Source organism: Lissotriton helveticus, chromosome 4_1, assembly GCF_964261635.1.
Source record: "Lissotriton helveticus chromosome 4_1, aLisHel1.1, whole genome shotgun sequence".
In the NCBI taxonomy this organism is placed as follows: Eukaryota; Metazoa; Chordata; class Amphibia; order Caudata; family Salamandridae; genus Lissotriton; species Lissotriton helveticus.
The window spans coordinates 1738098446-1738112962 of NC_136063.1; the positions used below are offsets into that span (position 1 = coordinate 1738098446).

The 14517-nt window shown below is 46.5% G+C and overlaps 1 protein-coding gene across 2 annotated transcripts in view; it reads right to left on the reverse strand.

Annotated features, from left to right (window-relative positions):
• ARL13A (ARF like GTPase 13A) overlaps nucleotides 1-14517 on the reverse strand; it is a 120791-nt gene that overhangs the window by 33376 nt on the left and 72898 nt on the right. The window contains exons 7-8 of one of the 2 annotated variants that reach the window (XM_078685906.1): nucleotides 5670-5880; nucleotides 3426-3452 (exon numbers count right to left, since the gene is read on the reverse strand). In XM_078685906.1, coding sequence (XP_078542032.1) covers nucleotides 3426-3452; nucleotides 5670-5880 — 238 coding nt within the window. The remainder of the gene's footprint in view (nucleotides 1-3425; nucleotides 3453-5669; nucleotides 5881-14517) is intronic. The other variant, XM_078685907.1, reaches the window with a different exon arrangement.

Sequence of the window (14517 nt, forward strand, 5' to 3'; positions counted from 1 at the left end):
TTGATAAGCGGTGGGTTGTTCGAGTGTGATCGTATGCCGGTTTCCAGAGATGGCAGGATTTGTCCACTCGTCTGTATTTGGTCTGTTTGTTATGACCGTTGAATAGACCATCCTCTGTCTCCTTTGTGTGGTCTGGCTCACTACTTGGTATTTCTCCATAATAGTATGTTGAGTGACCTCTCCAAGTTGCGTTAGTCAGGCTGTCGTAGTTCCGGATCGTCCCAGTCTTTCTTTCACCATTATCCATTGCCCTTGGTATTGTTGACTCGGGAAATTGCATGTCACTTTTCCTCCCATGGCGTCTTGTCTCAGGTCCGGCAGTTTTGATTTTGTGGGCGTCCTTCACTAATACAAAAGATGTCTCCTTTCTCTTGTCTTCCTTTCTTGTCTGAAGGATGGTGTCAGGATAATCACTTACTCGATATAGAATTTTAACCAGCCGAAGACGCTCAGCAGTGGGTAAACTGAGAAGACAGTCAGCTTCCGGTCCTTCAATGACATGTATGTAGGTCGGCACAGACGCTTTTTGGTGCTTGAGCGTGGTTGCAAATTTTCCCAGGCATGGGAGAGGTCTCTTCGACATCCACGTGTACACTCTGACATGTGCCGGACTCAGGGTGGGTGGCGGCTGCATTTTGTTGTACTCGGTTACGGGGATATAGTTCAGTGATGCCCCACTGTCCAGTACAAACTTGGTTGCATGGGTTTCCACACATATGTCCAATCTGTGGTATTTCTTCAATTGATCTGGATCAGCTACCATATGGACATATTCATCAGTGTACAGCGATGCTGAAGATGCTGACCTGTATTCTCTGGATGGAGATCTTCTCATCCATTGTGACTTGCGATACTCTCTGCTAGAGTGTGAGGAGGCAGAGGATGACCCTGGCCGATCTTGAACGGCCTTTGCATGATGTCGCTTCGTGACGGGGCGAGAGAATCTCGTTGTCTCGTTCGTTCTGTCTTTGCGATACTCCCCACAGACAATTTCAAAGTGATTTTCTCTTCCGCATTTTCGACACTGCTGTCCAAGCGCCGGACAAGCATCTGTGTGCGGAAAGTCATATTTGCGATACTCCCCACAGACAATTTCAAAGTGATTTTCTCTTCCGCATTTTCGACACTGCTGTCCAAGCGCCGGACAAGCATCTGTGTGCGGAAAGTCATATCCGCACCGGTAACACCTCAGGGGGCGGTCTCGTTTCTTGTCTCCATGGCCAGACTCACGGCGTCTGCGCCCTGCATAGCGTGGGCGGCAAGAAGGTCTGGATGTCCGCCTTCGATCTCGGGAGTATTTGCGAGTGTTGCTGCTTTGTAGGCGGTAGGCTTGTTCCCGCCTCTCGACACGTCCCGCCTCCATTTTCTTGGCATGCTCCTCTGCTTGGTCATATACTCGGGTCATCTCTTCAATTTCGTCTAGATCGTGACTCTCTCGTAGGAGCCGCCTTCTGAGGGTTTCTGATTGGCATCCTTCAATGATTCGCAATCTGATAGCATCGTCCGTAGAGATATTATCAAACTCACAGTACCTGGACAGTCGTCGAAGTCTTGCTATAAACGTACTCATTAGTTCTTCTTTTTCCTGACGGGCTAGATTAAACGTGTACCTCTCGTAATCCACGTTTCTCTTATGTAAAAACTTCCTATTTAAAGCATCTCGCACCTTGGTGTATGATCCTTTTTCTGCTGTCAGCAGTTGTTTGATTAATTTGCCAACCTCTTTCCCGACCAGATTGCGCAACGCAATTAATTTTTCATCTTCATCCGTGACTTTTGATCCTTTCAAAAAATCTTCAAAGTCTTCGAACCACTCTTGCCACCTGAGGCCCATGTCTCCTCCAGCTATCAGGGCCAGGGGTTCTGGGGCACGCAGATACGAGACGCCTGTGGTATTTGGCGTGGTCGCCGCTGTACCCGCGACATTTCGGTGCGGTGACGTCGTCATTTTGATTTATTTATTTGTCTTGCTTTCAGCACTTTCTTTGCCTTTGCTTGTTTTCTTATTTCACCTCTTGCATTTGCTTGTGCTTGTTTATTTGATTCACCTCTTGTATTGGCTCATGCTTGTTGGTGTCGACTCTTGTGTTTGCTTGTGCTTGTTTTCTCACTTCACCTCGAGCATTTGCATGTGCTTGTTTGTCCTTACTGTTGCCTTTGGCTATCTTTGCCTTTGCTTTTGCGTGTTTTCTTATCTCACCTCTTGCACTTTATGTTGAACGTCGCCTTTGCGTATCACTTGTCTTTGCTTGTGCTTGTTGTTGTATAAGTTTTCATTAGCCTTCAATTATTGCATTTGCTTGTGCTTCTTGAATCTGGCTTTTGCATTTGCTCGTGCTTATTGACTTCGCATCTTGCATTTGCTTGTGCTTGATGATTTCGGCCACCGCCTGACCTCAAAATGGCCGCTCTGAATCTGTGGCAGGGGATTGGAGGAGTCGCCTGACTCCAAAATGGCTGCCAACTTCACACTCTCGTGTCCCACGAGATTTGGCTCTCTCTCAGCTATCCGTGCAGTCGGGCACTCACCCGGCGGTCGCGCATCGCTCCGGACCCTGGAATTCTCTTCAGGGGGCTCTCGTGTTTCTGATCTTCAGCGAGGGAAATTCCTCGAGCCAGGTAGGACCGGGGTGGGCTCCCGACGTCCTTGTCCTTGCTCACCTCACTCGGCGCCACACATCGGGATTGAGCACCCGCTTCCAGCGCTCGACAGCGCTCCTTCAGTTACGCTCCACGTGGTTTCCAGCCACGGAGCTGCAGCACATACGAGGCGAGACGGTCTGCTCTGTTTCCGGCGGCGGTCCTCCCGCCGGGCACGTTTTTTGCGGCGGCGACCTTCCACACGTGCCTTACGGGACAGTCACGTGGCTCCTGGGTATCTGCGCAGTGGCTGGGCGCTAGCATCCCACCCTCGTCGCCAGCTGTAGTGTCGTCACACCAAATGAGAGACCGACACTATCTTTAATTTTAGGAGCTTTATTACTCACGTCTGCACACCATCTCGTCCCTACTCTAACTGCCCCTTTCCTGTCGCCGCTCCTCCTCTTCCTGTAGTCCCCTTAACTCCACCAACCAAAGACTAGACTGCATACACATTATTACATAACCCTCAGATGTAAATATAGAAAGATTTTTTTTTTAAATACAGGGTGAGGCAAATCACAGGGGGCAGGAGAGTTAATGTAAGGAGCTTACATGCAGGAGCAGATAGTATGAGGTGTGAAAATCAGTGGTAAACGAACAAACAAATGTGCCATATAAATATTTCACTTGTGAGATGGCACCATGGATGTAGAATGCATGACTGTAAACTGGATTGTTATGTGTTAGATTGACATGCTTCCTGCAGAGTCCATGTGCAGCCTTACTGGCCAGAATAGAGCCAAACAAGCTAATGGCAAGGAGAGAGCCACCTTTAACCTTACCTTGCATGGACAACCAGTCTGGGATCCCTGGGGTAAATGGAATAAACAGCAGGGGTCATGGGCAAGTATCAAATAAAACGTAAGGCCCATAATATGAACCACAAAGAAATACACAAGCCAAAAATTCACAGCACAAATTCAGAAATACAAATAAATGCAAACTAAAAGACAGTCGCTCACATAGTTAACTTAGGTCGGAAGTAAGAAACATAGGTTTCAGAAATAAACAGTACCTGGGGCCAGATGTAGGTAATTCTATTTTACGACTCATAAATACCGAATTTTACCGATTCGGTATTTATGAATCGGTAAAATAGAAGTTCCGAGATTTAGGTAAATCCAGATGTTGATTTACCGAATCGGTAAAAGTCGGTATTTACCGATTCGGTAAATACCGACCGGTAATGCCCATTCATTCCTATGGGCTTTGAAGCCCATAGGAATGAATGGGCATTACCGATTCGGTATTTACCGAATCGGTAAATACCGATTTTCACAAGGGTGCAGGGGGTGTCACTTTGACACCCTCTAGCACCCCCAAAACAGGTTCGGGTGCCATGTGGCAGGCATACCTGCCCTAAGGGCAGGTCTGCCTGTCATATGGCACAGGTGTGCATGCACACATGTGCATGCACACCGGAATCGGTATTTTACCATCAAATAGAATTTGATGGTAAAATACCGATTTTGTAATGCTTGTGGGACTCAGAAGAGTCCCACCTACATATCAATTTTACCGAATCGGTAAAAATACCGATTCGGTATTTTATAGAATCGGTAAATTTACCGATCGGTAAATTTACCGATTCTGTAAAATACAGGGCCCTACATCTCAAATTGCATTTACCGGTCGGTAACGGCCGAATTCGGCCGTTACCGACCGGTAAATGCCTACCTACATCTGGCCCTAGATCTCTTATGCTACATTGTCAAAATCAGTTGATAAGAAATCTTTGCTATTAACATTAGCAAACATACATGTGTCTTCTATAATACACTCTGTTGAGTGCGGTAAGATATTCAGACTCGCTCATGCAAATAGACCTGGTAACTGAAAGGCAGCAGACTTAGGCCCAGATGTAGGTAAAATAGATTTACCGATTTTAAATTACCGAATCATACCGATTCGGTAATTAAAAATCGGTAAATCTAAGGGGTTGAGATGTAGGAACATCCAGATGTTCCTGCTACCGAATCGGTAAAAATCGGTATTTACCGATTCGGTAAATACCGACCGGTAATGGCCCATTCATTCCTATGGGCTTTGAAGCCCATAGGAATGAATGGGGCATTACCGGTCGGTATTTACCGAATCGGTAAATACCGATTTTGACAAGGGTGCAGGGGGTGTCACTTTGACACCCTCTAGCACCCCCAAAAAAGATTCGGGGGCCATGTGGCAGGCATACCTGCCCTAAGGGCAGGTCTGCCTGTCATATGGCACAGGTGTGCATGCACACATGTGCATGCACACCGGAATCGGTTTTTTACCATGAACTTGGATTTCATGGTAAAATACCGATTCTGTAAGGCTTGTGGGACTCAGAAGAGTCCCACCTACATATCAAAAATACCGAATAGGTATAAATACCGATTCGGTATTTTACAGATTCGGTAAATTTACCGATCGGTAAATTTACCGAATCTGTAAAATAATGTGTCCCTACATACCGATTACTGAATACCGGTCGGAAACGGCCGAAAATACCGATTTTCGGCCGTTACCGACCGACCTACATCGGGCCCTTAGTGACTACCAGCGAGAGTGGAGGACACAGCTTGGCTGCACCAGGTGGGCGGAAGCATGCTTGCATGTAAGAAGGGAGCCCATGCAGGTCTGGTCCTGCCTTGTTTCCCTTTAAGTACTGAATACCAATTGGTAATAAGGGACGAGCGGTGGAATGGTAGACATCACCCAGACTTAGACAAGCGTTATTATATAAACATCTAAATGCGAGCGATCTGCTATGTTGCCGGTGGTAGGTTTCCCTGACAACCACCAGTGTGTGTAGGTTCCTGAGTACCCCATGCCCCCTCCATGCAGCGGGCACCACGGACCCTCACTGCCCAACAGATGCCTTGACAAGGACGTCAAACTGGCTGCACCACCTAAGTGAAGACTGATTCCTTTATCCCACTGAGATTTCCGACAGGCTGACAGCACTTATTGTTTAATATGGCCCCATACTGCATAATACTTATCTAAGGAGTCTATTCTGGTTAAATGGGAAATCATTATTTTACCTGGTAGAGGAGCCGGTTCCTCTTGGCTGTTGGGGTGCTCCTGAGCAATCCTGTTGCTGTGGAGGATGCTGACGTTTGAAGTGATTCTGTTTTCTGCTTCCAGTTTTCTCTCCTCTGCTTCTACAACACTCCCTAAGTTTACAGAGCTTTTTGTTTTCATCTTCACTTTCTTCTTCTTCTTGCTCTTTTGGGCCTTTAGACCATCATCATTCTGTGTAGAGAAAAAAATCATATCAGAGTTATTGTCATTATGTTTACAAAACCAAATCCCTATTTTTTTAAGTTACAGAAATGCTACAACAAATGAATCAAGCTTGAGAGACAGTTTTAGAAGTAAAAGCAGTGCAGCTAAATGAATGAATGAATGTCATTCCTTAAGCTCACTCTTATCCCAGGGGCATATTTACAAAAAAATGACTGAGCGTGGCGTTATTCTCTTTGGCTTAACGCCACGCTCTGCAACTTTTGAAACGCAGTGCTGCACCGTATTTAAAACAATATAGTGCAGCCCAGCCTTTCCCCCGGCACTGGTGCTAATTACAGATGCCTAGCACCGACGCAGGCCCGCTTGCACCATAGTGCAAAGGTGCCCGAATTGGGGGTAATGATTGTTTATGTGCAGGAAGGTGTCTCTTCCTGCACATAAGGAGCCTCATTTATGAGTTTTTGTCGTAGGGCAGTGCCTACGGCAAAAGAAAAGGGCAGGAGTGCGCTGTATCTATCAGATATGTCGCATTCCTGTCCTTTACCCCTGCTCTGGTGCACAATGGGCTGCCTTAGGCCAATGCTGGCACCAGTGCACCATGGTGCAAGGGTGCCTGCATTGCGGGGAATGATTATTGTGCAGCACAAAAACGATCCCAAGAGGCTTTTTCCTCTTTGAATGTGTGCTGAATACTGCAGCACACATAGAAAAGGAAAAAACGAGGAGAAATAAAGATATTTCAACTCGTTGTGCCTCCTGTTTTTGGTACTGCCTCAGAGTTATGATTTCTCGTAAATCTGAGTCAGTGTCAAAAAGCATTGGATGTTGCTGGGAAAGCCCTCAGCAACACCTACTGCACGCCCCTTTAATGCAGAAAACTATGTTAAAGAGAACGATTTTTACAAGGAAGCATTAAGCCAAAAAAAGTGGTTTAGTGCTGCTGGGTAAATATGGAGCAGGCTCCTACATCACCGGAGATTCACAGAAAGTGACGCACCGACAGAGCATGGGGCTTATAAATAAGCCCCAAACAATCTTAAATGATGATTTGTAAATTCTATGTGTGCTACTTTGTGCAGCACACATAGAAGTTGCAACTCGTCATTTTTAAAATGATTGTTTATGTGCAGGAAGGGACGGCTGCCTGCACATAAACAAACATGCATGGCGTTTTGCTGTTTCTATGTGTGCTGCACAATGCAGCACACATAGAAACAGCAAAAACGAGGAGAAAAAAAGCATTGCTCCTCGTTGCACCATGTTAAGACCAGATTTTTTGTCTTAATTTTGGCACTGCTTCATATTTATGCCGCCCTTGTACATATGGGGAAGTGTCAAAATCAATGGGAGTTGCAGCGGAACACCCACCACATTATCCACTGCCCCCCCTTTCACGCTAAGTATAGCGTGAAAGAGTGCCTTATTTACGAGGCAGCGTTAAGCCACATTAAGTGGCTTAATGCTGTCTTGTAAATAAGGTGAAGCTGTATCTCCACTGGAACGTCGGAAAAAGTGACCTTCCATGGCAATAGAAGCTTGTAAATATGCCCTTAGTGTCCTTGCACTGGGAATACCAAAAGATACAACATTAACAGAGCAAAAAAAATTTAAGATTCTTCCTAAATAAGGGATTATGGGGTTCAGCATGAATAGGCCGTGGGAGGGTGTTTCAATGGGAGGCTGTTAAAAAAGAAAGAATGAACACTCGGTCAAGCCTTTTTGATACAAGGTGCTTTGACGAAGTCAGTGGAAGCAGATAGGAGTTTCCTACCGGGCACATAGCTGCATGTCCAACCCCAGACAAAATTGGGACGGTTGTGTTGAAGAGTACGATGGCAGATGCACAAAGTTTTGCCTACAGATCATTTGCCCACTGTGAGCCAGTGAAGAGTTTTGAAGTGGCCAGAGATAGAACATCGTGTGAGAAGAACTCAGGCCCTAATTACGTGTACAGTGGTCCATAGGACCGCCATACCCGTGGTGGCAGTCCGACAACTGCCACACTGCGGGACCACCCACAACATTACGATTGCGGCGGTCAGACCACCACAAGATCGCCGGCACCTCCAGGGTCAAGGATCCCGCTGGACCGGCTATCTTTCAATGGCAGGAATATGGTGGCAATGCCGCAGCCCACACGGCCGAGCATATTCCGAGTTGCCATTTCACTGCCCTTTTCATGACAGTGAACTGCCATGAAAAGGGTGGTGGAATTGCAACAAAAACCCCTGCTGAATTTGGGCCTGGGGGTGCATGCTGGGGGGGGGCACAGGTAGTGCCTCCCCGGAATTGCACCCCCCTCTTTCCTGCATGGTATGGAATGTTTGCCACACCGTGCAGGAAAGTGCAGTCGGCACTCTGAGAGCAGAGGTCTGCCTGTTTGGCTCTTTTATGACCCTTACAGGTCAGTAAAAATCTCCTGATCTGGTAGGCGGTTGCACCACGGGTTTGGCGGTCCCACTGCTGACGGTGCATCACACCGTCGACTGTGGGACCGCCAAACTCATAATTAGACCAGTAGAGAAGTTGAGCAGCTAGATTTTGTATAAGATAGATTTGTTATGTGAGATATTTAGGGAGGTCTAAATAGAAAGAGTTCCCGAGATCAGTGTGAGACAGAACGATCACTTGAACCACAGTCTTCTGGGAGCCCATAGGGAGAAGTAGTAGAACTGTATGAAGCATTCTCGCATAAAAAGGACAAGAAGAGGTGAAGGAATTTAGGTGTTCATGGAAAGAAAGGGAGTTGTCAAAAATCACCTCCAGATTCCTAGCAACTTTAGATGGAATTGGGACACAGCCCAATTTTGAGGGCACCAAGGAGAAGACCCGAGAGACGAGGACATAAGTGACTCTGTCTTGCCGCCATTAAGTAGAAATGTTAGCCTCTGTTATTGAAAGACCTAGAGGTCCCAGAATTTGTTTAGTTTATTTGAGATGTGTGCTTTAAAATTAAGGGTGGGGTAAATGTGAAATCCTCGAGATTTAGCATCTGTGACCGTCTGTGTGGTGAAACCGTCCAAGTTCAACACTGAGAGGCATTTCTGCAAGTACACATGTTGGTTATCTAGAGTGATTAGCATGAGCTCTGTTTTCAGGGGATTAAGCTTCAAGTATGGCTTAGAAAAAAAGAAAAAAAACAGTTCTGCTTGAAGCGGTCCTACTGGAGCCAGACCAGGGATAATTTGAACATGATTGGTCCCTATCTGAATGTGGCACTGTGTGCAAAAACATGCTGGAATGGAATGTGCCCCTGAGTAATTACTCATAGGTAAGATTATTTTAAGTATTCCATCAATAGCATTTTTTTGTTTGTATCACTGAGACTCCTTAAGTGCAAACAGTATGTCCATGTGTGGCTGCTAGGATGATGGTTTTGTAGGATGCAAGCTATATCTCCTTGATGAGGCCCAAAAAAGGCTGGGATTAGAGGAGATGTGGCCAGCAGTTCTTATTTTGTAATTGGTTAGCCCCTGTCTGTAATGAACAAAAAAATGGTAGAATGGAATGTGTCCCAGGGTAATTATCTGCTGAGCCTAGAGATGTAATTTCTTGATTTATTCAGAGATGGGTGTTGTCCTCATGTTGAATGAAAACAATGCTGTTGCTCCTCTGGAATAGTTCCAGTCATACCATGTACAGCTTGAAGATTACTGGGAAAGAATGGATCTTTGGGGGACTATGCAAGGCATTGCCACAAGAGTGGTCCTGAAGGTGCTGGTGGATAAAAGCCACTCCAGAATGATGGCAATGAAGCCTGTTCATGACAAGATGGATTCGAGCAGCATTTGATAATCGATGGGACCAAAGTATGAATACATACGTAACAAAAAGAAGAGAGTCAGGACATATGCTTCACAAGTTGGAGAAATCACCAACAAGGATGGAGAGGTCAGTTGCTAAATTAGAAAATGATAAGGACCTCGAAGACCCCACAATGAAGAAGGACTGCACTAGAGGAATATATATGCAAGACTTTCTCTCCAATGTGTAATTAGGGTAAACAATGAGAAGCCTTTAATGTTCAAGGAAGGCATCAGATTCCCTACTTATGGTTATGTAGGGTGGGAGTGCAAATCTCCAGCAAAGAAGGACTTGGTAGAGTTTCCATTATTTTAAACCTGTTTTATTTGCATTTATGAAGAATGGCAAACAAGACCATGCATGCATATCTACAGTACTTTTTGATTCCCCAACATTTACCAAAAAACAATATTGCACGTCTAGTACTTAAGCTAATATTGCTATGTAACAGCAAAACATCAATTTTAACTCCTAATATCTCCTAACATGAGACACCAAACTCTGTGAGAAGGGGTGGGGAAAGCATGGACCCTTTTTCTTCTGTGAGTCGAACCAACTTTAAATTCACAACAGAAGCCTGCTTCAAATTAGGCAGATTAGATTGTGCACACACCCACACCAGGACTATAGCAGAATAATATGGGAGGGCCAAAAACATAACCACACCCATGTATGCCCTCCTCTCTCTAACCTGACCATCCTCCTCTAACCATCATTCTGCCTACCACTCTCAACTTAGGTAGTCATTGCTGCCACCTGCCCCAAGAGCATTTGCAGCCAGCGGGAATACAGAAGCACAGTCTGCACCATCAGGTACCCACCCTCCTTCCATAGTTCTATCTATTTACGGAGTGGATGCCAGCCCCACCCCGCAAGCCACATGTCCACTTACACAGACCACTGACCATCTGGAAACATTTCCGGAAGTCCATATTTGGCAGGTCAGGCAACACTCCGGGCCTCCGTCAAAGCGCGATGTTGTGACACCGGATATCGCACCCCGGCACCAAATTAAACCCTGATTGGCATTAACTACCCGGCGCTGACACTATAAATAACCGGATGCCGCTCCACTCATTTAACATCAAGGAGCGGAGGAGCACAGATATAGGAGCAGAGGCGGAGATCACACCACGTATCAGTAAGAGTATGTGTTTCCTTTTCAGGTATTTTGAGGCTGATTTACTACAGAACCACTTGTGTGTTCTTTGTAGTATTTACCTTCGCTAAAACATCTTGTATTATGTTTCTTCTCCTCATTACATTTTTAGCACTTGACCTAAGGGGTCTCCTGCCCTCACCCTCCCTTGGGGCACAGTGTCCTAACTATAGGGTAATCATTTTGGAGACACTTTCTCCTCTTTGGTGCACAGATGATTGTCACTACTGCTGCACTTATAGCCACTCACTATAGACACTCGGTGTGTGTGGCTGACTATGTTATGTTTTGCGTTTCTAGTGCTCTATCACGGTTTGTAACCGATTTGTTTTTATTTCAGGCTTTAGATACAGGCCATATCACAGTGGAGTGTGATCTACATCACCCCACTCAGTGGAAATCCTCTCACCAAAGTCTGGTTAGAGTGGAGCCCGCAGTTTACTTATTTGTTTAGGTCCTGATGAATGCCTACTGGGCCATTTGGGAGAAACATGTCGACCCCATTGATATCGGTAGGGGGACAATAATATCCCCATAACACCGATCACTTAGTTTCAATTACCATATAGATGCCAGCAATATTACAATTTATTTTGCCATCTATATGGCTTTTTAACCTCTCTATCTTTTTCTATGGGCCCTCACTTAGTTTAGAAGTGCATCCCTGTCGTCAGGTGTATGCCCGGAGGGCGAGGACTAGTCAATGATGAAGCATGACACCAGGTGGTGTGTGAGACCAGTCCTTCACTTTTTGTGAGATGCCTGCACTCACAAATTGATTAGAACTAGCACTAGCAACACCTCACTGGGAGCGGCTCTATTGTGGCAAACAGTTTCTGTTGGAGGCTGCCAGCTCCTTGCACCCCGTACCTCTAGTTCCCACATCCCAGATTCAGTTTGGTTTTTGTGGTTACACACCACCACCATCCTCAGATCAATTTTCTTCATTCTCACAACTGTAATGCAGTACACGTCAGACAATAGTAAGAGCCGTGCCCTTGAGCTACTCCTACATTTGTGTCACCATTCTCAAGACTGCTTCTCTTACGATCCTCCCGAAGTATTGCAAGCAGAGGGCTTGTCATTGTCATTATTTGTTGAGCCCTAAAAAGATAATCTAATCCCTTTTTCCCACTTTTGGAGCCCCCTTAGATTTGGGCACATTCAGGTTTGAGTATGTGTTCGCCATTGGCAATATCCTCCAGTTTTAAGCCATTCCTAGATTCTCCAGGTGTTTAGTATGTTCTTTAAGTCAGACAATGGAGGTCAGTGCCCATCTCTGTCTCAGACCTGTCTTCCTTTAATTGTTGTTTCATAGTCCTCGATGAACAACATCGAAGGGCTGAATCATGATCTTAACTATGAGAGACCCTGAAGGAAATGATTAGGAGAGCAGTTCAAACAATATTGCTTATGGCCTTTGGAGTCCACAATAATCAAACAGGAAATGAAATGAAATGAAATGAAATGAAAAAGAAATTTCTAGAGCGCACTGCGGCCAAGCGGCTTCCTGGCGCTAAGGAACACATCAGTATCTGCCAAGGGACCCAGGGGGATTAGCCAGGGAAAGCTTGAAGAAAGAAAAAAGTTTTGAGGGCTTTACGAAAGTGTGAGAAGATAGGGATGGATCGAATGGAGAGGGGGAGATTGTTCCAGATCTGGGGGGCCCGCACCGAGAAACGGGTGCCCCCGGTGCGGGATTTACGGAAACAGGGGACGTGAAGAAGAGAGAGGGAAGAAGAACGGAGAGAGCGACTGGGGGTATGAGAAGAAATTAAGGAATTGATAAAAAGAGGAGCAGAACGGGCATGCGCCCGAAAGGCCAAGCAAGCAAGTTTAAACTGGGACCTGAAATGAACGGGGAGCCAGTGAAGGGTTTTGAGGGCAGGAGTGATGTGGGAAAACTTAGGAAGACGGAGGACAAGACGGTCCGCCTGGTTCTGGATGGCCTGGAGACGGCGCGTTTCGTAGGCGGGAATGCCGACGTACAGGCCGTTTCCATAATCCAGGCGGGATGTAATGAGGGCAGTGATAAGGACTTTGAGGGCATCAACAGAAAAAAACCGGGAGATTTTGCGAATGAGGCGGAGGGAAAGGAAACAGGAGGAGACAACGGAACTGATATGAGCATGCATGGATAGATCGTTACTGATCTTGATGCCCAAAGTCCGGACAGAGGGAACTGGGGAGGGGGGAGGACCAAAAGAAAGGGGCCAGTGAACTGAAGACCAGGGATTAGAGGGGCCACCGGTGAGAACGAGCTCTGTCTTGTCGGGATTGAGCTTCAAATGATTGAAGCTCATCCACTGGGAAATGAAGACAAGAGTGGAGCTAAACTTAGAGAGAGAGTCAGTAGGGGAAGAGAGATCGAAGACGAGTTGGAGGTCATCTGCGTAGTTATACACCGAGACCCCCAGCTCGAGAAGGGAAGAGATAAGGGGGCGGATATAGAGATTGAAAAGAAGGGGGGAGAGGGAAGAGCCTTGGGGTACCCCACAAGTGACCGGGAGGGGGGGAGCAGAAAAGTCAGAAAGGTGAACTGCCTGTGATCTGCCCTGAAGAAAGGACGCGATCCAGGAGAAGGCAGTGCCCTGGATGCCCGCTACGCTGACCCGGTCGAGAAGAATGGCATGATCGACCGTATCAAACGCAGCGGACAGATCCAAGAGGACTAAGGCCTGGGGAAGGTTACTATCGGCCTTCCCTTTCAATTCATCCAGGACCGCAAGGACCACACCCTCAGTGGAGTGGCCAGGTCGAAAACCAGCCTGGTGAGAGGCCAGGATGTTGTTCTCCTCAATGTAGATGGAAAGGCGAGATGTCACATAGCTCTCAAGAATCTTCCCTAGATAGGGAAGAAGGGAGATCGGCCTAAAGTTCGATGGAAGGGAGGGGTCCAGGCCAGCTTTCTTCAGGATAGGAAGAACAAAGGCAGATTTAAAGGAAGAGGGGACAGAACCCAAAGCCAGGGAAGAATTGAGAAAAGTTAGGGGAGGGGTAGGACAGCTAGTGTATAGAGTTCTGAGGATCCGTGCAGGTGCACAATCCGCAGGGGAGCCGGACTTGACCTTGACAAGAAGGTCAAGGAAAAGCTCAGGTGAGATGGGTTCGAAGTGATCCAAAGCAGCGGGAGAAGGGTAAGAATGATCCGGCAAATCAGGTTGAGGCACGATCGGAATGTTGGCCTTGATGGTAATGATTTTATTGATGAAGTAATCATTCAAAGAGTGACAGAGAGATTGAGAGGGAGCAGGGGAAAGGCATGCTCGGTCAGAGGTGGCAAGACTGCGAACCAGTGAGAAGATCTCACGAGATTTATTGGCCGAGAGGGCTACGCGCTCCGTAAAATATTTGGATTTGGCCGCTAAGATGGCCATCTTATAGTTATTGAGGTTGGCTTTGTAATTGAGGCGGAGGGTAGGACAGTAGGTGCGGCGCCAACGCCGCTCAGACCGCCTAAGGTCTAATTTCAGGGATCTGAGGTCGTTGGAGAACCACTTGTGGGCGTCATGAAGGCGGGCTGATCTGATCTTTTTGAGTGGAGCGGCCCGGTCACAAGCCGAGGAAAGCCAGACATCTTGAATGTAACTTCCATGATGGTGAACCTGAAACAGTTATATTCACCTGAATTATTTACTGCCCTTAGCACTGGATTCTACCCTTATTATTAATCACACCAT